A 21,293-nucleotide genomic window follows, 5' to 3' on the forward strand; every position below is an offset into this window, starting at 1 on the left:
CCGAGATGCTGATCTCGGGCCCCTGCAACGTATTCGGAATCGTTTCATCTTTTTTGCCCACATCAAACGGCGACCCATAGCGAACGAGGGTGACCGAAGGGAGTCCCAACTCCGCCAAACACAAATTGTCCGCGCCCCTCCCCCCACAGTCACCGTGGCGGCTTTTGTGTGTTTGGTTGGTGGTGGGTATCGTGAAATTCGCGGCTTGCCTCCATCTCCGTTCGTCCACCGAACGGCACCCAACGTTGACGGATATTTATTTATTTCATTTCATCACCACCCGTTTGGTCCCCTTCCAGTCTTCCAGTTTTATATTTATCCTGCACTTCTGCACCAGCGATATTTTGCCCCACGCGCTTGCCGTCATAAATCTTTCATAACCGATCAACCGAAACTGGCACAGAAGGCAGAGGGTGCACGGTGGGCATGCGGGTCTACTTACCAAAAGACGTACAGCGGACTTTCGGTGGCACGTTTCAGTTTGCATTCCAGTCGCAGCGTCGATCCTTCGTCTATATGCAAATCGGGCGCTTCGAGAATTTCTGCGACCGCCTCTGTGTATGCGTGTGCGTGTGTGTGTGTTGAAGAGAAGGAAAGAAAGAAATAGCATGAATTCAGATTCGTTTTGGTTTTGCGAATTGCATTTGATGATACGGCACTGGGGAGTGGAGAATTCTTGTTCTATTTATTGAGACCGATTTGGTCGCAGATCTCGGATGCTGGAGATGACAGATAGAAAAAAATCGGAATTCTTCAAGGTTGTAAAACAGCTCTTGTTTTAAGTGGAGCCATTTTCAGAAGTGCCAAGAAAAACGCAACCAACTAAGCTTCCGTGTTCAGGTGTCATAAACAGGAAAAGGCGACAAAACAGCGCAAAAAAAAACGCCAGAAATCACCCCAAAAATATATTCTTCCCCTTTTGGAGTCGAGACTCGTGTCAGACCGCATTGCCACGTTCCCCCTGGTGACTAATAATTCAGCTGAAATTTCCATATAAATTACATTTTCTGTTTTTTTGTTTGCATCACAGGTACGCAACCGAATCGATTAAGAAATTTCAACCGCAAATCAAGCCATTGACCAACCTGGGGAGGAAGAAAAAAATACATAGAAACATCCCAACCTGTCCCAAACCCTGCCAGACAATGGTTGGTGCAATGGAAAAGGTAAAAAAAGCGACCCAAAATATAGGTTGAGCCACAGTTATAGCCAGACTTACCGACGATCCTAAGCTCGATGAATATCGACTGGGGTGGATGGGTGGAAATTTGGCACTCGTACAGTCCTTCGTCCTCCTTGCGGGCGTTCTTTATCCGCAGCGCCCAGTTGCCGAGGTGGCGCGTATGCTCGACCAGGAACCGGTCGTCGCTACTGTACGTCGACAGGCCGACCGTCAGCAGCTGGTAGTCTTTCCGCCGGAACCAGGACACCTGCAAAAGTGGGTAGGGTAGGGAGAAAGAGAAAAAAACAGTGCCGCATCGATGGGCACACGATCAAGTACTGGAGCTGTCAAAGCATCAGCTGTCATAAGAGGGGGGAGCAAAGGGAGCAGGGAGTCAGGCGAACGAGCAACGAGCTGAAAAGCAACGCGAAGCTAAACTAATGGCAGCGGGGTTGAGTTTTTAAGGGTGGAGCAAGACAACACTGCACCCGAAGGGGAGTGAAAATTTAATTTGAACCCGTGCCCGTGCACAGTCGTATCCAAGGCAGCGTGCGCCTTACTAAGGCAAACTGGCACTGGTCGTGTCGTTTAAACCGATGGCCCTTGACCGTACTTGTCGAATTTTACAAGCCCCTGTCGACCGTTTTGCACTGCACTGCTGTTACGTTACCGCTTTCTCTCTGTCACTCTAAGGGGTCTCTCTCTCTCTCTCTGTACCAGTGCACTTTGGCATGGGTTTTGTGGATGCTGTTGCCGCTGCCAAAACACGGCCCAAGATATAGCCCTTTCTATGTGAGCGTGCACGCGCGCGCGCCAGAACACTACAGGAAGCGACCGTGCACACACAGGCAGGGCGTGGGGTTGGCTGGATAAAATTTCAATTAGCAATAAATTCCTAAATTTTCACTTGTTGTAATTGCTCGGCAGATGGTTGCGTTTCGTCCGTTGAGCCCGATGAGGTACCACCAAATAGGCCTGCCTATTTAGCCGGAAACCCGAAGCCGGGATGGGGTGGGAAAACTTTTGAACGGTAAAATTCATCTGCTATCGATTTAACCTTGCCGCATTACGGGGCAAGTTGCGAAGAGGCCGAAACCGACAGCGAACATGCTGTAGCAATTTCAATTTACAACGAGCCGGGGGTTTTTTTATGGTGGAAAGAATGGAAAAGTTTCCTTCAAGTCAGCGTTTCTTTTCCTTCGATTTTACGTTGCATGGTGATTGGAAAAAAAGTTTGGTAAGATACAATGGTGGATAGGAATGAAGTTTTGCAGGCTTCTTGTGGGGGTTATTTTTGAAGAATCGATAGCTTTGGAAAATTACTTGCGTTTTGGGACATGGACGTGCCGTAGTATACAACTTTTTTAAGTTCTTACTTTGTTGCTTGTCCTTGCGAAAGGGATGTTAATGACGTCATCAGAAAAACAAATCTAAGATAACGATTCTCTTTCGTAATCAGATTCAATAAGTACATTTTATACTACTACTATTTTGTACTAGAGGGCGTTGAGTGTACCGCATTGATCAGTAAACTAACGAATGACGTAATAAAGCGATACAAAAACATATGCTTCCTGAAAATCTTTATGCACCCATTTTGTTTCTCAATATAGCTCCATTCCTACGATGAGTTCTATTGCTGTGCAGCAATTTAAAATTTTAAAATAAAACGAGCAACCAAAAGCAAAATTCAAAACGCTGCCACAATTGGAAGCACTTTTTCACTGACCCATATAAAATGCTACCGTACAAAACCGGCAACGCCCGAATGTCTTCGATGTCATCGATCTAGCTACGGTCAAAAAACAAGAATCACAATTCAAGAACTCAAGAGACAGAACGAGGAAGAAAAACCTTTCCATTCCAAAGCTACACAGCCGGAAGCAGGTTGTTTTCGAACTTCCTGCAGCTGCTTTGCTACATTCCTTCTTTGCAACTCTTTGCCAGAAGGAGCACACATATTGTACTGAATTGAATCGTTGTATTGTGCTGAAGAGAAGCAGAAGTAGAGAAAGAAAATCAATCTGTTCGATGACTATCGTTTCGCCGCTCTTGGTGCTGGAACTAAGCAGAAAACGGTAAGCACGTGAGCAATAATGTCCAGGAACTTTATGTTTTATCATCGCCGCTAAACGAAAGCTACGAGAGTTTCACACGGTGCTAGACATACCTATAGAAAAAGATTTCCTCCTTGGCAATAACAAAAGTCGGCACGGATGTCACTAAGAGCATCGTCATTTCTGAACTTGCAACAAAATACCTGCCCCCTCCACCTTTCTACGCTGCTTATTGCAAGCGTTTACCGTTGAACCAATGGAGCAAAAGTGAGGGAGCAAAAAAGGAGAATTACTTATCCTGCAAGTAGGTGCACTAAATATAAATGGTAGAGCGATGTGATTCAGTGTTGCTGCGGATGTTTGGAGCTTAAAGCTCGAATCTACCGTGTTTAATACTTCAACAAATTTGTTAAATTTCATTCCATTGTTTACTGCAAAGGATCTACAAACGTGTTCATTTTGTCTTGCGCACACACACAAACAAACAAGGATTGCGCACATTGCAACAATAAAGATGAGTTGCCCGTACATCCACCAAAACACAACCCACCGTGGTAATTAATCATGCTGCTGAAGCGTAAAACGCTGGCGGAAAAGGAGGAAGGTGGGATTTTTAGAATGCCTTTAATTTACACAAATTAACGGATAATGCAGCGTACTTAAGTTAAACATGGAACGGAAAAGTGTAACAAAAAAAAAAGAAGAAGAAAACCCAGAACAATAAACGTACGAAAATTGAAACGTAAAAGTAAACGTTACCAAACAATTAAACAGAAGCAAACCAAAGCGTCTCGACTAACAAAATACTTACTTACAGTGGCTGGTGTTGTCATTGTGACGCTGCAGGGCAGCACCGCTAGGCCTCCTCGTTGGCTAATTACTCTAGTGTTATTCTTAGTAATAAATTGACTTTGTAATGGACCTAATGAGTTTCTGTGCGCTGCCTTCGCTTCGTTGGAATCTGCAAGAGGGAAGGAAGAAACAAGAAGGTACGGAGGTTGAGAAAACAAAAAGAGATAAGCAGCAAAAACACACACACACACACACACACACACACTGTGAACCCGAAACCACACCACACTGCACTGCAGAAGCTGTTGGAAGGAATGGCTGAGCGGAAGCCAAAAGTAGGCGGCCTGCCACTCGAGCTGACATTAGCATCATCGGTTGCGCTGGAACGCCTTCATTTCGCCTTCCCTGCCGCCACGCCAGGAAGATTAATGAGTTTTGGCGACAGATCGTTTTCGGAATTGGATTAAAGCCACGGGCCCCTCGATTATTATCATCCAGGGCAATAAAACATCACCCAACCCAAGCCGGTACGGTAGGTTTTCTCCTCCACGGGAAAGCAAATGCAAATATCATGTCGTAATGAAGTTTAAATTTGCCTCCTTTCTCCTTGCTTAATCTCATTGCTACGAACACTCTTTCGACGTGTGCTGAACGGAGAACAGAGAAACAACTTTCTCACACTTGCTCGTTCCATTTTCCCCCGAGCAAAGCTCAGTTGTTGTCATTTTCTCTTTTCTTTGTTGGCTTGCACAAACAAAACCAGCAGAAGGTAGCATGTTTTTCATGCTCTGTTCCCCCGTTATGAAAATGACTCCTGAATTGGCACATTTCCGATGGCTCAGCAGAGAGCGGTGCGCGAATGCGTAAGCATAATTAGCAGTCGCACGGTGTATTGGCGTAGGAAGTACACGACTTTTCGTTTTACTCGCCGCGGCGTGTTGATGTTTCCCGTTTTTCCACCTCTACGAAGCTTTCTGGAGTGAAGTTGCCCGTTGCGGAACGAGTTGTTTTAAATGGCAAATTTTAATTTCACGCATCAAGCTCACGGAAGTAAGGAAATTGACTTATTAGTGAATTATATGATAATGTTTTCTTGTTTAAAACTTTATAAGAGCATTAAGCCGATGCATAGAGAGTGTCACTAAGCACTTGGTTGATGGTGTTTAGTAAATACGTTAAACAAGTACTGGCAATTGAACAGTTCTTTATAATAAGGCTTGTTTGTTTTTCAGAGGGAGGTTCATGAATTTATAATTAAGTTTATTGAGATTGAGAATGTTCTATACTAGACATGAAACGAGCATTATTACTAATTTTGTATTGAAAACTATAAATATTCTTAGTTTTAAATTTTTAAACAAATAATACCAAAGGGAACAGAGAACTCCATACTATGGTGTTAGAATTAGAATTGACCCATTATAAGGGAAAAAAGCTTGAAATGAATCAAAAGTATGCTTCCAGTTCTAATATTTTCCAAAAATGTGTCCTCTACATACTACGTAAAATGAAACACTGTGTTTGCATTCAATTCCATCAAAACAACCATAATCAAATCACGCCCATTTGCTGAAACTACACATTTTCCCATACAATCATCGAGCAACGTAAGCATTACACCACGCACAGCATTTGCTTTACCGCGCAAAGAACGCAAACACACCGTACACTGCGGTTTCCCAAGGAAAAACAATGGAAAATGCTCATGTAATCATGTGGCAAGGACCTCATCATCGTCAGGTCTTCCCATCGACGGCACCCATTATCAACGGCTTCGCCCGCGTCGGCATCATCTGTGCTGTGTGTGTGATTGCATTAACATTTATTACAACTTCCCGGTTGCCCGGTTTGCAAAATTTCCGTCCCATTAGGAACGCATCAATGGCACCATCAGCCCGACGGTAAAAGCCACTGCACTGCCTTGTCCCTCCGCTTGACTGGAAGGCGGCACAATGAAGCACCATCTCGCCGGAAGTAAACTGACTAATGACAGACCACGAAAACGGTAATGTTGTTACTACCAGCGCGCCCGGATGCTTGAAGGGTCGGTAATCAAACCTCACAAGACACAGCTAATTACATAGCTTATTATTGCTTGCGCTCTGCCCGGCACTGGCTGCTCCGGGCTGCCGAAAGAGTGATAACAGAGGAAGGCACACTTTCTTGGCGCTATCTCCAGTACTGTTTCACTTCATCAAACGTCTGGGGCTGCCTCTACAAGATTGCTCGCATTCTTGGCGTCTTGCTGTATTGAGATTGCCATAATTAGGCGCAACGCAGAAGTACTCCGTAATTTCGCATTTTGTGTTTATTTAATTCAATTCCTCCATTTGCTTCCTGCTTTGATGAGCGGCGGTACTGAATGCGGAAGCACGCCCCGGCACAATCCGGATGTAATTGCCTTTGCCGTCGGACGATGTGCCGCATTGGTTTCCGATTGATTGAATGATTTCAGACAGCGAGCTCAAGTGAGCAAAATTCAATTGAACTGATTTCATTTTGTGCCATCAAACACCGTTCAACTTGCCGCGGTTGCGGAGTTGGCTGGGGTGTGCTGAGGGGGGTAAAAGGCGTAAGTAAGCCAATCAATCCGAACGGAATCTCACTCGCTTCTGTGAACTCGGCACACGGCGATGATTGAAACGAATTGAATCAAGCATCTTAATTGCACAGTCTTGCTGGTGCACAGCGATAGGGATGCATCGTTACATGCATGTCGTGCTGGGCAAAAAGCGAAAATGGAAAAGTGCCCATCATGCAAGTCTTGCCTCTTGCGCAAGCACGATAAGAGCGCTCGAGATCATAGTGCGGGTGCAGTCATTTGTTTGAACAGCATTTAAACGATGCTGACGGTATTTCGCTGGAATTTGAGCAAATGATGGAGGTAAATATTACCGCAGAAAAGGGCTCTGTCATGTGCGCAGCATTCGTCATTCGTGAGGAGATCTTATGTATTCAGAGAGCTTTTGTGTGTGTGTGAGTGGCCTTTCCAGATGAAAGTTGCAGTGAAAGTAGCACTCTATTTCAAGGAAAAGAGAAGTGTGTTCGATTAAGATAAGAGCTCAATCAACGGAGATACCGGTTTGAGGGAAATTTCAGGAACAATATCTTAAATGAATCTCATTGTCAGTTTCAATTACCTAACAAACAAGTTGAGTTATCTTAACAGATCGATCATTATTGAAGGATCAAATATGATTTTGTCAGATAGAAGAGACAATTTCAATACTCTTTGGTAACTCTAAACTCTGACTTTTTTTTTATTTCACATGCATTCGAGTCTGCTTACGATATGAAAGGGTTATGAATATTATTTAATTAACTCTTTAAAGTGATGGTGTAGTTCTCCATAATGCATGCAATATTTTTAATCGAAATTTTGTAAGTATCATTTAAAGTTGATTTGTGCAGTGTGAACTTTATTTCATACAATTTTGATCGAAATAATCGTTTTGTTTGACTGAAATGAACCGAAATGAATATTTAATATTTTTATATTACTAATTTACATATTTCTTCTTCTTCTTTTTCTTATTTTCTTCTTCTTAGGCACAAACAACGGGTATCGGTCAAGTCCTGTCCCTGTATCACCAATGAGCTTGCCTTTCAGTGACTTATTGGTTTACCATAACGAATTAGAAACGCTTCATTCGGGGCTTGATCCTATGAAAGGCAGGTTTTGTTAAGTTGTACGAGTTGACGACTGTACTACGAGACCGGCCCAATGGATGGTCTTTTAATTTGAAATAAAACAGAAAACCTCTTATAATGTGCATTAAACGGATCGTCCTGTACAAACTTTGCTGGTTGGTTATTAAACAATCCGTTTACTTTGGAGCTCTCACCAACACACTGGCACACTATTAACAACACAAATAACTATCCAAAGTTAATATCCTTAATGTGCTTCAAGATACACACCATTGCCGGCTCATTTCTGAGGAAAATATACAATTCTGCTGACATGGCTGCTAGGCACATCGTTTACATGGAGCATGCCACTACCAGCCTAATACGTCCAGAACATGCAATCATTGATGTTGATGTTTGAGTTTGATGGTATTGTTGTCTTTTTTCTTCCTCCCCAATCCCCCCTCCCCTTTCTAACCGTACATTTTAACGCCACAACTTAATGGAACTTCCAATTATGCAGTCAATCAAACGCAAATCGAACTGACAATTGGAACATATTGCCGCACATTGCTGCTCCGAAGAGCCTCCTCCTTTTGGTACATTCATCATGTGTCTCTGTGTGTTGCCATCTGTTTCCAATATCTGCACCGGATACACTTATTACTTCCCCCACCCAAAACCACCCCTTTGCTCGTCAATCTATTTGTCAGTCTCGTTTTCGGTTACTTTAACTTCCTATCGCCACCGCCGCCGCCAACACCACAGTCACCGAAAGATCGATGCAAAGTACATTTGCACCCTCACACTTTGGAGCTATTTGTCATTTTACGTATGCACACACACACATACATTACGCCATGGTACATTTCGTAATGTATGCAATGCAAGGTAATTGATTCATTGTTTTCCTGTCACCATAAATTATACCTCCCGCTACCCATCAGCCCGTCACACATACCGTGTGGCTTTTGTGTCCCGTCCTACCTGGGCGAGCAATCGTTTCCTTGGAAGTCCAACACCCTTTGCTTCGCGCAAGTGCTAAGAGGCACTAAGGTGGAAAGAAAAGACAGACTCGTGGCCATGAATTTGCCAGCTACACACGGAACGATTGTTTCACTCCTTCACTGCTGTATGATTGATATGAAACATGGTCATACTTTATTGCTCACTCGAACGCGCACAGCCCAGGTAAGTGGTTGCCTCCGGGCGGCCATATTCTCTGACAACTCGAAAAGTCACTGGCACTGGTTTTCTTCTTCCTTTTTTGTGAGTGTAGAAATATTCCCACCTTTCCTTGGGAACTGGTTTTTCAAACTGGTTGTGGGGGGGAGTAGGGGCAATAAAATATGCAAAGCTTGATGTCATCTGGGGCCGGTTCCGGACCGAAACTGGACCCGAGCACCGAGCAGGAAACATGCTGCAAGCTCATCCACCACTGGAAGAATCAACCAGCGGCAATGGTTTAAGTGCAGCAAACCTCACCCCCGTCCATATCCTCCCCCTGAAGCCATCCTTAAATGGCACTACCCCAATCCAAAAGCTTATCTGATGTGTCTTCTTCTGTTTGCTCGCTCTCCTTCTCTCGCTAAGAACACAGTCGAAGACCGCACCTGCGTACCCTGCAAGCCAAAGTGTGCGTACCGGTTGGCGCTACACGGTGGCGCTAAAATTGTTGATCTGGGAGTCATTCTGGAGTGAAATTAAGAAATTTGCTTTTAATGAAGCACCCTCCCGGGAGCAGCTGCCGGAATGGTTCCGCGCAACAACACACAGCCACGATCCGAGCCTCATGGAGTGAAGAAGCAACATAGAGTAGATAAGAAGGGGGAAAGAGCACTTTCGTTGGACACATCTTGACCGTTGGAGAAGAGCATCTTTACTTGTTCTCCTTTCTTTTGGTAACAAACGCAACTTGAAACAGCCCGGCAACCAGATAGCAAATGCTGGCATACACACACAGAGAGAAAAAAACATACAACTTTTTAGCACAGCATTTTCCAACCTTGGACAGCGCGAAAAGCGAAGACGACAGCGACGACACTCGACACTCGCCATGTTGGCTGCATGCATAATGCAGTGCAAGTGCTACTGCGGCGAGAGGAAGCAGTGAGGCGGGCGCGGGTGAAGGGTTGTAAAAGTTTTTAATTAATGGTAGAGTTGTAAGAAAAATCACAAATTTTAATTAGATGATAAGGCTTGCTGGTGCGACCTGCGTTACAGGGCCGTTTCAATCAGACCGTTGATATTTTGGAAGGGAAGAAATTGTTTTTATCACTTTTGTCCCCCCACCGTTCTTTTTTTTCTAAACTTGGTTGTTTGACACTTGCTAAGTAACTGTTTCATTAAAAATGTGTTTTGGCTGTGTGTGTGTGTGCTCTCGGCATGAAGCAGTTCACTTTGAAGAAGCAATTCGCATTAATTTTGTATAAATTGTAAAAAGAAAGGACGAACTTTTAAATGGAATATTTAAGAGACTTGTTTTTGTAAGACTCTTTCACCAAGCAGATTACATACCATGCGTAGCCAAACTGAGTTTTCTTAATTAGATTTACTTAATAAGATGAGCTTCTGATCAATTGTAATGAGTGATGAGATGAGTGAAATGAAAAAAATATTTTAGTAAAATTAAATTACTTATTTATTTATTTAGAATCACATTATTACGGCTACGGCCGTATTTTCAAAATTAAATTAATTGTTAAACGAACAATTTCGTCAAAAAAATATTTAAAATCTGCAACAATTTCTGATCATTTTTTACATTCATTTCCTTATGATTGTAAATCTCTTTTTTGTGTATAATTTATTGCTAAGAAAGCATGCAACGGAAACAATTTAAATCATTCATAACGAACTTTTTCCAATTCATGTTGACAAATGCTTTAAAATGTGGGGCAGTAAATTTTATCACTACTGCCTTCCCAACCATATTATGGACTACATTTCTTTTTATCCATCGTTAGCCGAATAGGCCGGTAGATAAATTTTACCACCACATCTACACACACAGCAGCACCGTGCCAGCATATGTTTGCCGTGGGCTGTGTGTTTTTTTTTTCGTTTGTATTTCTCCCTTTCTCCTTTCTTTCGCTCATAAGCGAAAGCTTTAAAACTCATTTCATCCTTCCCGGCCAACCCCGGGGTCCGCTATCCATCATTTTTACCTATACGGAAGTTCATTTTTATTTTTGCATGAGTTATCCCGAAATCCCGCATGGAAAAAAAGTACGCAGCACATTATTGAGATTGTATTGTATTGTGGATGTGTGTGTGTGTGTGTGTGTTTTATTTTTCGCTCTTAAACCGTCAAGTCACGGACTTGTGTTTTTTTTACTACACAGCGCTTTTTTATTATCATTCCTAGTAAAAAAAAGTGGAGAAAGTTCACTTCCTCCGAAAAGCAGCATAGAAGCTGGCATGGCCTGCCGGGGGACACAGTGAATGCTTCACTGGCGGGGTAAGGTTCTACCAAAACTGGCAGTAAAGGATAATCCTACCATCCTTCCGTGACCAACATTTCACGTGAAGCTGTGCGTGTTTCGGTGTGTTGAAGATTTATCATACTCCAGCAAACGTGAAAGTCACTCTCACTTGCCCTACATACGCACAAAGACACACGTAGCAGAGTAGCAGGAGGCAAAGCACAACAACAAAAAAAGGATAAAATCATAAATCTTATCTTCTTAGCCCCGACAAAATGGATGGCGACGGTAAAAATGAACACAATGACAATATTTTGCGAAATTGCGCCGGCCAAAAAAAAAATGTGTGAGAAAGTAAAAGGAACCTCAAAAAAACTGTATATGAAAGAACGTCCCCAGGATGAGCCTGGGACAAATCTTGGCTGATGAGTGAACGAAAGTTAATCATCTCGAATGATGATTGGGTCAAACGAGCGGGAAAATTGATCTCACATTCATTCAAATAACCCGTGGCCTACTGGGCGTCTCCATCGCATTTTTCATAATGGTTTTTCGTGCACGGTTCATAGAGTGTGAAGAGCGAAAGAGCGACTGTGATGGCGGGAGAGAGAGAGAGAGAGAGAGAGAGAGAAAAAAAAACTGCTCAATGCTGGACGGTGATCAATTTCCATACAACAAAAACCTCCCATCACCCATGATGGCAACCAGCAAGCAGAAGCAAGCAATATGTTTCCGCAAAGCAAGCCCGGTTCAATGTTGACAATAGGGATGCGCTTCCTTTTGACTTTATACCTTTACTCTAAGCTTACGAGATGCCCTTTTTGGGATCTTTTCTTCTATTCAAATCCCTTTTTCCGCTCGATACATGTGTGCATGTGTTTGTTAGCTTCCCTTGCTTAAAGGAAGCTAAAATTGAATTTGTGGTTTAATGCCGTACCATGCCGTTTTTATGATGCTTTCTACTGTGTTTTTTTTATCATCCTTTACATGCCAGTGCATTGGTATTAGTATTTGTCTTTCTTTTTCGTACTCCGATAACTTTCCCTTTTTTGTACCTAAACTGCAACCACATTGTGGTGCCGTAGTTGCGTAGTGTCAGATTTCTTACACAACACACTCACGCCAATGCGCCACTGGGACGATGCGTCGTCACACACGCACGAGCACACACACCATTCCGGTTGGTTCCGGGTGGCAAAAATAATGCCTGCCTGTGATGTGATTGGAATAAATTTTCATACAAATGTTACTTAATTATTAACGCCTCGTCGCCGTTAAACCTGTCCCCTCTACTTGCCCCACATCTCCCCCTCTCTCTTTCTCTCTCTCTATCTCTCTCTCTTTCTCTCTTTCAGGTTCAATATCGATTGCGATTTGACCAAAACGGTAACGAACGGGCTGACACCGCTCCGGAGTTTTGTGTGGCCGACCAAAAACATGGGAAACCCACTTCGCAAGAAAGTAAACGTTGAATGTTTCATGACGTCGTGCCCTGGCTTTCTATCTGCTTGCGCTTTGTTGCGGTCGTTTCGGTGCCGGTGCCGTGGAAGGCAAACCGAGCAAACAGAATCTACTAGCAAATGTACATTTTATCAAGCCGCGGCAGCAAGCAAGCTTTACGGCCAACGGTACAGCAAAACACCAAACAGTTCCCCCTCGGTCCACGCCAGCGGTCGAAACGGCAGTAAGCAATAAATAGCAAACTACATTATCCCACTTCCCATTTCTATGTGTCTGTGTTGGAATTGTGATCGGGTCAAGATGGTGTGAAGTCCCTACCCCCATACTGGTTGTGTCTGGCTGTGTCGTTCATTTTCCTGCCGGTAGGTTTTTGTGGCTTGTTTGCTTCCTTGTGTTTTGCTTTTTGCCTCTTGAGTGGGTCGGTTCAGAGGGCAATGAAGAGTATACGGTCGATATGTTTTCGATAAGCGGTTGGGTACGGTCGATGCAGCACGTGCAGCGCCTGCAGTGCAGTGTTTTGCAGCAGTCATAGAAGGGATGTGACTGAAAACAAAGCGTTGAATGTGTTTCCCTTTTTTTTACTCACAGTGTTTGCTGCAAATTAGTTGCAGTCATTTATTGTATTGGGATTACTTTGGGATTGTTTTTATAGCAAATGAACATTATTTAATTGTTATTTTGACATTTATCGTTATTTTGACAAAATTATCGAAAATATTCTTCTAAACAAGTGTAGAATAATCCTTAAATAACGATTTGTAACATTTTTGTTCTTATTCCCCTGACCGCCCAAGCACAATGATGTGCAGAAATATAATGCTATTTTGCACATGCTTGCTTTTTTGCCAAACCACCCAACAATGGTTTCGCCCCGAAATTATTCCTCAACTGAAGAATTTCCATATCTCCGTCGTCCAGTTGATTTGCATTTAATACACTATTCAGCTTCATTCGCAAGAATAAGTCACAGTCCCGCAAAGCAGAGCTACGTTTCTTACCCGAAACCCGGCTCTTCTCAGGGTCGGTTTTCATCCCATTCAGCAAAAGGGAATGCATGTTTGCTTCCCGGTTTTACCCTGCTTGCCATCATCATCATCATCATCAACATCATCAACATCGTCTACATTTCCACACGCTGCACGACCATGCAAACGATGCTCATAAAAGTTGTGAATGGGATTCCATTTATTTATTCCATACGGCACCGAAAAATATGCTGATCTTTGCAGCGCTCGGTAGCCGGTATTGGCTACAATATCATCTCCTCCAGGTCTTCTGCTGTGCATCCTTCGCTACGATGCTGCTGCAATGGGACCCGGAATGGAGCAGTGTAATGAATTCTAATCTTGCAACAAACCGTACACCATACACCAACCCATGGGCCACTCGTTTGGAGTCGTTCGGTTCTGTGATGGGCGTTGTTGTTTTCTTTCCCCTTCTTTTTATTCTGGAGCTGTCCAAAGGCTTCCCGAAATGTATGCTGATCTCATAAATTGAATCTGCCAAAACAACAGAGTGAGTCGGCAGTGGTATGTTGGTTAGCATGCATAAATCTCAATCTGAGCGGGCTTTAAATTAAACTCATTTAGCGTGCGGCTGAACTGGCTCGTAAGGTTTCGTCACGCCCTTGTGAATGAATGGTTTTAGAGTGAAAAACCTTTGGTTTTGGAACGGATCAAACTAAAATTAGGTTTATCAACAGCAATGCTACCCACGAACGCCTGAATGTATGTAATATGCGCCTAAATGTATGTAGAGACGTGTTTTAGATAATTCAAACATGTAAAAAACCCATTCAACAGAATTTGCTAAAACTACTGGCACCGTGAGAAGCATCTTTTCAAAATTGTTGATAATTTCATGGCAAGATCCGTATCCGATGGTTGACTACAACTAAAAGACCTTAAAATAACGTTAAAATCTAAAACTTTGCACTGAAATTTTCTCAAAGTAGCATATTTTCATTCTTCAAAAGTCATCCTATAGGAGTTATTTAAATAAGTCTTATCAGAATTTCAGTCATTTCAGTAAAATTTAAATTTAGATCCAACACCTCTGAACATCCAAACTGCCCACTGCCTTGAAAACGCATTCACTCCCGCACTGTCCCGGAAATCATAAAACTTTATCCGGAATGGAATCCAAAAATTTGTCACCTCGTTTGCCGCCTTCCGTTCCCATGGCGGCGCAACCTTTGACAGGCGAAATCCTTCAATTCATTAGCATACAAATGTCGTTGATAATGTAACTTTACGCTCTTACAGCGAAGGTCAGCCCTGGACGGGGGGGGGGGGGGGGGGGGGGGATAGTCATACCTGCCATCACCTCTCCATCCCTGTCTCTCTCAACTTCAAACGGTAGCCATCGTTCAGGGCTGCGCCGTTGCCGTATCTGTTCCACACTGAAACTGCGCTTCTCAAACGGAAACGAGTCCGCTGATCCTTTCGAAGCTATAAATATCTGAACTTCGCTCCGCCAACAAAGCCAATGAAAATCTCTTCCGGGGCGCTGTCAGTGGAAACGAAAAATGCTCCCGACCCACGCTTGGGAATGGTGTACGGAAAAGGGTTTTTTGTTCCCTTCCCGCATTTTCCCAAACACCCGGAAACCAGCTGTGGCACACGCTCGGTGCTTGGATGAGAAAGTTTGCCGCGCGTCTTGTTCCTGGTTCCTCCCTGCATTTCCTTTACTTCCCCCCCCCCCCCCCCCGAGCTGACCGAAAAATCTTGTGACCGAAAAGCGGGTCATCTTATCTGCCTTTCCCTTCGTATCACCCCTTCGCCATCAGCTTCTGGGTCGAACGAAATCCCAGATCGAAAATGGAAGATTAGCCGCCCCACGAGCCGGTCGCAGGTGAAAGGAAGGAGAGGGTTCGTTTCTGTCGGAAAGTTTCCCACTGATCCACGATTACCTGCCGTCGGTAGAGGTGGACCGTTGGTTCTAGTTTTAGAGGGTGATTTCTTACAACGCCCGAAACGAAAAACCCTCTCGCAGACACTAGAAGGCCAGACAGGTTTGCCGCGGCTGTTGTAGGCAGCTTTCAAAGTTGTAAAGCATCGAGCGCCGGTCATGTCGGCGATGAAACTGGTATTAGGGGTTATAATTGATGGATTTCAAAGTTTTCGCTGTTTCGGGGTTTTTTTTGCTTTTCTACAAACACGCACAACCTACCCTCAGCTTCCATGGCTCGATAAAAGCCCTTAATTTTCTTAACAAGTACGTGAGAAGACTCACCGAACGAAGCTTTGAAATACGTTGGTAGACAATTTTCTTGGAAACATCTTTTAACAGATTCCCGTTTGGATGAAATATTTAGCAGATTTCTTTTAAAAAAAGAGATCTTGACCGTTCTTGTTATTCCCCTCACCTGGTTTATCTCACTGACTAATGTTTTGGCAAGCATTAAGTTCAGTTTTTGCTACCATTAAGGTGTTGTGGTGGGTCAAGGATTTTCTGTAACCTTTTCCAAACTATTGTGAATAGGAAACATGTAACATTGACCCATTCTAACCTTCTGAGCCCTTTAACTTTAGATTGTGTGATTGCATCTCAAAATGGAATGAATTTCATGTACATCATTTCATACATTTTTGTATCCTTTGCAACACTTCAAGTACACAAACTTATAATAAGATCCACAATGATTGTAATGAGCAATGTTAGTTGGGTATAAAACGTCACTTCAGCACTTTGAATCAATCAACATACAAATCTAGGAACAATATTTACTTGAACCCTTACGGAAAGAATAGTTGAAAGGAACATTAAGATAACTTCACCTCACAACTTAACATGTTTATGCAGATTATCTGTTCGTGTGTGTGCCGCTAAGAAAATACCAATTTGCTTTCAAACTGATCCTATAAAACCAGGCACATGGTCAAACCCAGGGCTTAATAAACAAACATCCACCTCCTCCAGAAAAAGGAGTCCACTTTGCTTACACAGCGAATACCGCACAAACAAACATGTAACGCCTCCGGCACTCTGGGAAACTTCCACCGAAGCAAGCGTGTGCGCAAGAGACGCATGATTGTTTGTTTTCCCAGGCGCTGGAATAATATTAGACACACAACAGCTTAGCCGAAAGATGCTGATGAGAGAATGTCTCTTTAACTTCCGTGCCCGAGCACACAGCAAACGCCGCCATCGATAGAGATAGTGTGTGCGTGCTTTCTGCACCAGCAAACGCTCCCAGTGAAAATCGTGCCCGGCCTCTTACTTGTGCGTCCTGTCACCCTTCAGTCGCATTTCACGCTTATCTCAATTTCCCATCGATACCCGGTCGCGTGACTGATGGGAGCAATCCATTCTTCTTCCGCCCCAAAACGCAAGAAAAACCCTCGCTCACTCCGCCCGCCCGCCCGCTCCTTGCACAACCTTTGATGACTTCAGCACTCTCTCGACCTCTAAACCGAAAGCATTGTTGATCCAGTCGGCTGGAAAAGATAAATTGGGAAGCGCAGAAAACGACAAAGGCCAATAAACTAGCACTGCCGACATGCCGAGCCTTTGCCCCCGCACGCACGCCTTTGCGGTTGAAGATTGGATCGTGGTGAAGTGTTTTGTGTACAGACTGGTGTGCTTTTCGCCCAGAGCGCTGATGGAGCCTGAAGCACATTCCACGGGGAAGTGGTAGTGGCAACGGTTGCTCTTCTTAAGATGGCCATAAAGGCACACATGGAATATGGGAAAGAAAACTGGACCAAGTGATTAGATGTCGTGTGCAATTAATACCGAAGAATCTTGTTCACTGCTTGTGTGTGTGTGTGTCTGGCCGAGTGTGTCGCCGGACCGGGAAATGGCCATTCCAGTGTCTAGGGGATCTGCGTATCTGATAAAGGGGATGACTGCGTATGACCCCTGGTGTGACAAAGTGGAACAAAATACGGCCGGACATTGAATACGCCACGCCACGCCGGATGGGGCCGGTTGACTTTTCTCCCGCAAAAAGATTTATCGATGTGGGCAAGAGGTTTGGGGAGGATGTGCACAGCAGCCAGCCAGTTCCTAGGGGGGGAGGAGGTGATAAATTTATTTCCCAGCGGTAAAGATTCATGCTTAGACAGGCGTGTGGTGTTTATGGGGCTCCGGTACCATTATTAATTGTTGAGTTAATTCCCCGTTTATTACGCACGATCTTTCAACGCCGCTTGCGTACGTTTGCTTCTCCAGAGGGATCATTTGTGGTGGCAGTTTATGTAGATTTTAAGTTGCCGTTCATGAAGTTTTGCTGCTGCTAATGTGCTGATCAATATTTCGATTAGTGACTTGAGCTTACGCACTAGACAAAATAAATCTTGAGTTAAATAATAAATAAACATTAAATAAGTTCCTACAATTGAAGCAATAAGTTAACCTTAAACCGTAATCTTTTTTTAATCAATTTTCTTTCAATTAATATTTGGAAATTCTTACGAATTATTCGCGAATTATACGAATTATACAATCAGCACCATTTCTCACACAATTGCATACATTTAGGCGAACTACAACGTTCGAATAAAATAAAAAAGCGTTTTCTAGCGAGTTGTCCAGAAAATAAGTACAACAACTGCAAATTTAAAGTACTGCAACATTTATTTGCATGAAAATGTGGAATTATAGTTCAAATACTAAAGTTTCCAAAGCATCAATAAACAGATAAGTGAGCCTAAAGTTATGCAATCTACTGGCAAATTCATGCTTTCGATCATTTGTTAGTAAAAGATTAACCCTCAATATGCACTGCAAATGAACGGCTTACGTTGATTGTTATAATTCATTGCCAACTTACTCCCCAATAACCTAAGAGGCAAAAACCCCTTTCTTGATACATTTTAAACAACCTTATTACAGTGTTTGTGTGCTGTTAGTTTCAAGCAAGCTTACAAAATTATAGCTTTCCCCCCAAGCTACACACACACACATAAAATAGCGAGTCGTAGGTAGCAGCTGCACGGACAAACCCAAGACGCCCTCGGAGCGGCTCATTAAAACTTCTTCCGAGACGATTCACGAGCCCGGTAGCAGCATCGCATCCCCGCACCGGCCGGATACCGGGGCTAATATATGATTTATCTATCACACATGTTGAACGAGCACGAAAACACCTTCAATCCCACCCACCGCCATTCCACGCACCGAACTCGTGGCCGTGAAAGCCCTGCCAAAAGGACACATGTTCCCGCGATGCCATAAGCCGGCATCGTACCTCCCCCGAAGGCATTCGTAGCGCCGTGCTCACAACAATCTGAAAACCATTTAATTATTCCAATTATGAAAACTCGCTTCTCGCTACCTCTAGTTGCGAAAAGGTGGGGCGTGTATTAAGAGTAGCGCGTGAGGCAAGCGAAACTTTCAGGAGACGAGAGAGCGAAAACAAAACGCCGAATCGACCGGAACGACCCCAGTGCAGGGAGATCGAGCTCGTTTGAGGGCGTTTGCGAGACGGCGTTGTCGTTTGCGAAGCGGATCGTCTTGATGAGGTGCGATGGCTGTTCCGAACAAGCTTCATCCGAAAAAGGGCTGGAGTGCTGTGCTGTTGTCGGTCGGAACAGGTTTTTCAATCTTGCACAACCTCCCCAACAACGTACACGTACACCAGTGGAGTGTAGGAAAAACTGTACCACAGCACAATTACATTTGATCCAATTAACATCTAATCTAAATCGTGGGTGCCGTATCGTAACCGGTGCGCGCTAGATTAAGCGGTTAGTGTTTGGTAGGGAAATTTTATTAATTAATCAGCTGTTACACACGGTAATCTAAACGCTTCGCTATTACATCAACCCATCAACGCTCGACGTGCGAGATTGTTTCAACCAAAATAGAATCCTGTTTCCTGCGCAGAGAGCGCTCGAGTGCTTGCGGCAACGGTGTACGCTTGCGAGCGTAATATGAACCCTTCCATCGCTGCTTGCTGAGACGGACCCGAGCAGTACCGCCCAAGCACGCTCCGCTGTGTGCGAAATCATTACACACAATTTTGCCCTTTTCAGTTCATCACGAATTACGTCAGCCGATGCGTTGAGGCGTGAAGCCGCACGCGGAAAAGCGTGCCTCTGAGCTGCCACAACCGAGGCGAACTGTCGATTTTTTGCGAAACTTACTACCGAAGCCCGGAAAAGCAATCCTTCGACGGGTGGCTGCCCATTTTCCCGACCCCGAATGATGGTTTGCGTGGGAAAAGATGAATTGATTCCAGGTATTTCGCCGCCCGTTGCTTGTGCCACATATAAGTCCCTTCCTGCTTCGTTTACGCCTGATAGACAATGACACCTCCGGCAGGGTTTGTTAATAAGCGCTTCCGGTACGTTATGGTGAGCGTTTGGGCCAAATTTGGCCTCCCGAACTGGCTGCCTCTCTCTCTCTCTCTCTCTCTCTCTCTCTCTCTCTCTCTCTCTCTCTCTCTCTCTCTCTCTCTCTCTCTCTGTGGGCAATAGATTTTAGCCGGAAGTGTAGGGGTGTAGGCGGGAGGAATGATTTAAAAAGGCGAAAGGTTTTCAGGAAGGCACGTGCGGTTTTGTGATACAGGGTTTCCCCCGATTTATTGGTTGGTTCCCATCAGTTTTTGGTGGGTTCCCATATTTTTTTGGTGCGTTTCCACGATTTTTTGGTCGTTTTCCAGAATTTGTTGGTCCAATTGCATTGATATCCAATCGGAAAATACAAATAAATTATGGGAACGAACCAAAAATCTATGGGAACCCACCAAAAACTGATGGGAACCCACCAAAAAATCATGAGAATTGACCAATAAATCGTGGGAAACCCTGTAAATTCGGAACGCAATAGAGTGAATGAAGCGAGCGTTACGAACAGAAGACAACTTTACCGTAAGAAAATTTTTCCTTTTGCCTCTGGATTGAGCTTGTGTAAGCGGTGCCTAGGAAAGGATTTATTTATTAAGAATGCTCACGGTTGTGATACTTTGATATTTTAATGAAAATAATAATATTTTTATATTTTTTCTTCTTGTATAAAATGAGTTTTAGTTGAGAGGGTAATGTTCTCAACATCAACATTTATTCATATCAACTTGATATGAACATCAAATGAAAATAAAGCTAGACAAAATAAAATAAATTAAAACATCACATTGCATGCATTTAGGCGCATACTATGCTAGAAAATCGAATCGATTCAATGAACCGATAAAGCTTCCAATCTTTCTCATACTTCTCCTACAAATGAAGCTAAATTTGTACATCAATAACCATACATCCAGCAACCTTACCTAACTTCACATTCCTACCTCACCATTGCTTTTTGTGCACGATTTTCATACAATTGATTGAAACAAAAGGGCTTTGGCAAACAACGTTTCCTGCCAATGTGCTTGATTTTACATCCTTTCTACAATGCTGTTACGGTGTGTTTCGTTTTGGCAGCAGCAGAAATGACACTACAATTGGTTCCCCCAGGCAATGGAAACTCTTGCGCTGGCTTCATACTAGACTATTAATAACCGGTTCCTTCACTTCCGTTCAACAGTGCAGTGCTGGCTCATTTCCCATGTGGCACGTTTTCCTGTCGTTGCATTTTGCACGAGCAACATTCCCTCTAAATTCGTGGAAATTTCAAACATAGAACAATGCTTGATACAAGATTGCCCGTGCTAGATCGTCCTCATTGCTCGTTCCCGAGGCCAACTAAAAAGCTTTCACATTGTGCACGGGAATCAGGGGAAAATAGAGCACGGAATGATGCGAACACACACTCAAAGGTGGTTGCTATCTGCTGTCGATTGTGACGTGCAAACGTACAGCCATTACGAGGTTTTCG

General features: G+C 43.7%; 1 protein-coding gene across 4 annotated transcripts in view; it reads right to left on the reverse strand.

Moving 5' to 3' along the window:
- The window catches only part of LOC1276459 (Fc receptor-like protein 5), a 50,773-nt gene that overhangs the window by 19,867 nt on the left and 9,613 nt on the right, over positions 1-21,293 (reverse strand). For all 4 annotated transcript variants that reach the window (XM_061644469.1, XM_061644467.1, XM_061644468.1 and 1 more), the window contains exons 3-5: positions 4,035-4,180; positions 1,220-1,430; positions 443-554 (exon numbers count right to left, since the gene is read on the reverse strand). In XM_061644469.1, the coding sequence (XP_061500453.1) occupies positions 443-554; positions 1,220-1,430; positions 4,035-4,180 (469 nt within the window). The remainder of the gene's footprint in view (positions 1-442; positions 555-1,219; positions 1,431-4,034; positions 4,181-21,293) is intronic.

This window comes from Anopheles gambiae, chromosome 2, assembly GCF_943734735.2.
Source record: "Anopheles gambiae chromosome 2, idAnoGambNW_F1_1, whole genome shotgun sequence".
Taxonomy (NCBI): domain Eukaryota; kingdom Metazoa; phylum Arthropoda; class Insecta; order Diptera; family Culicidae; genus Anopheles; species Anopheles gambiae.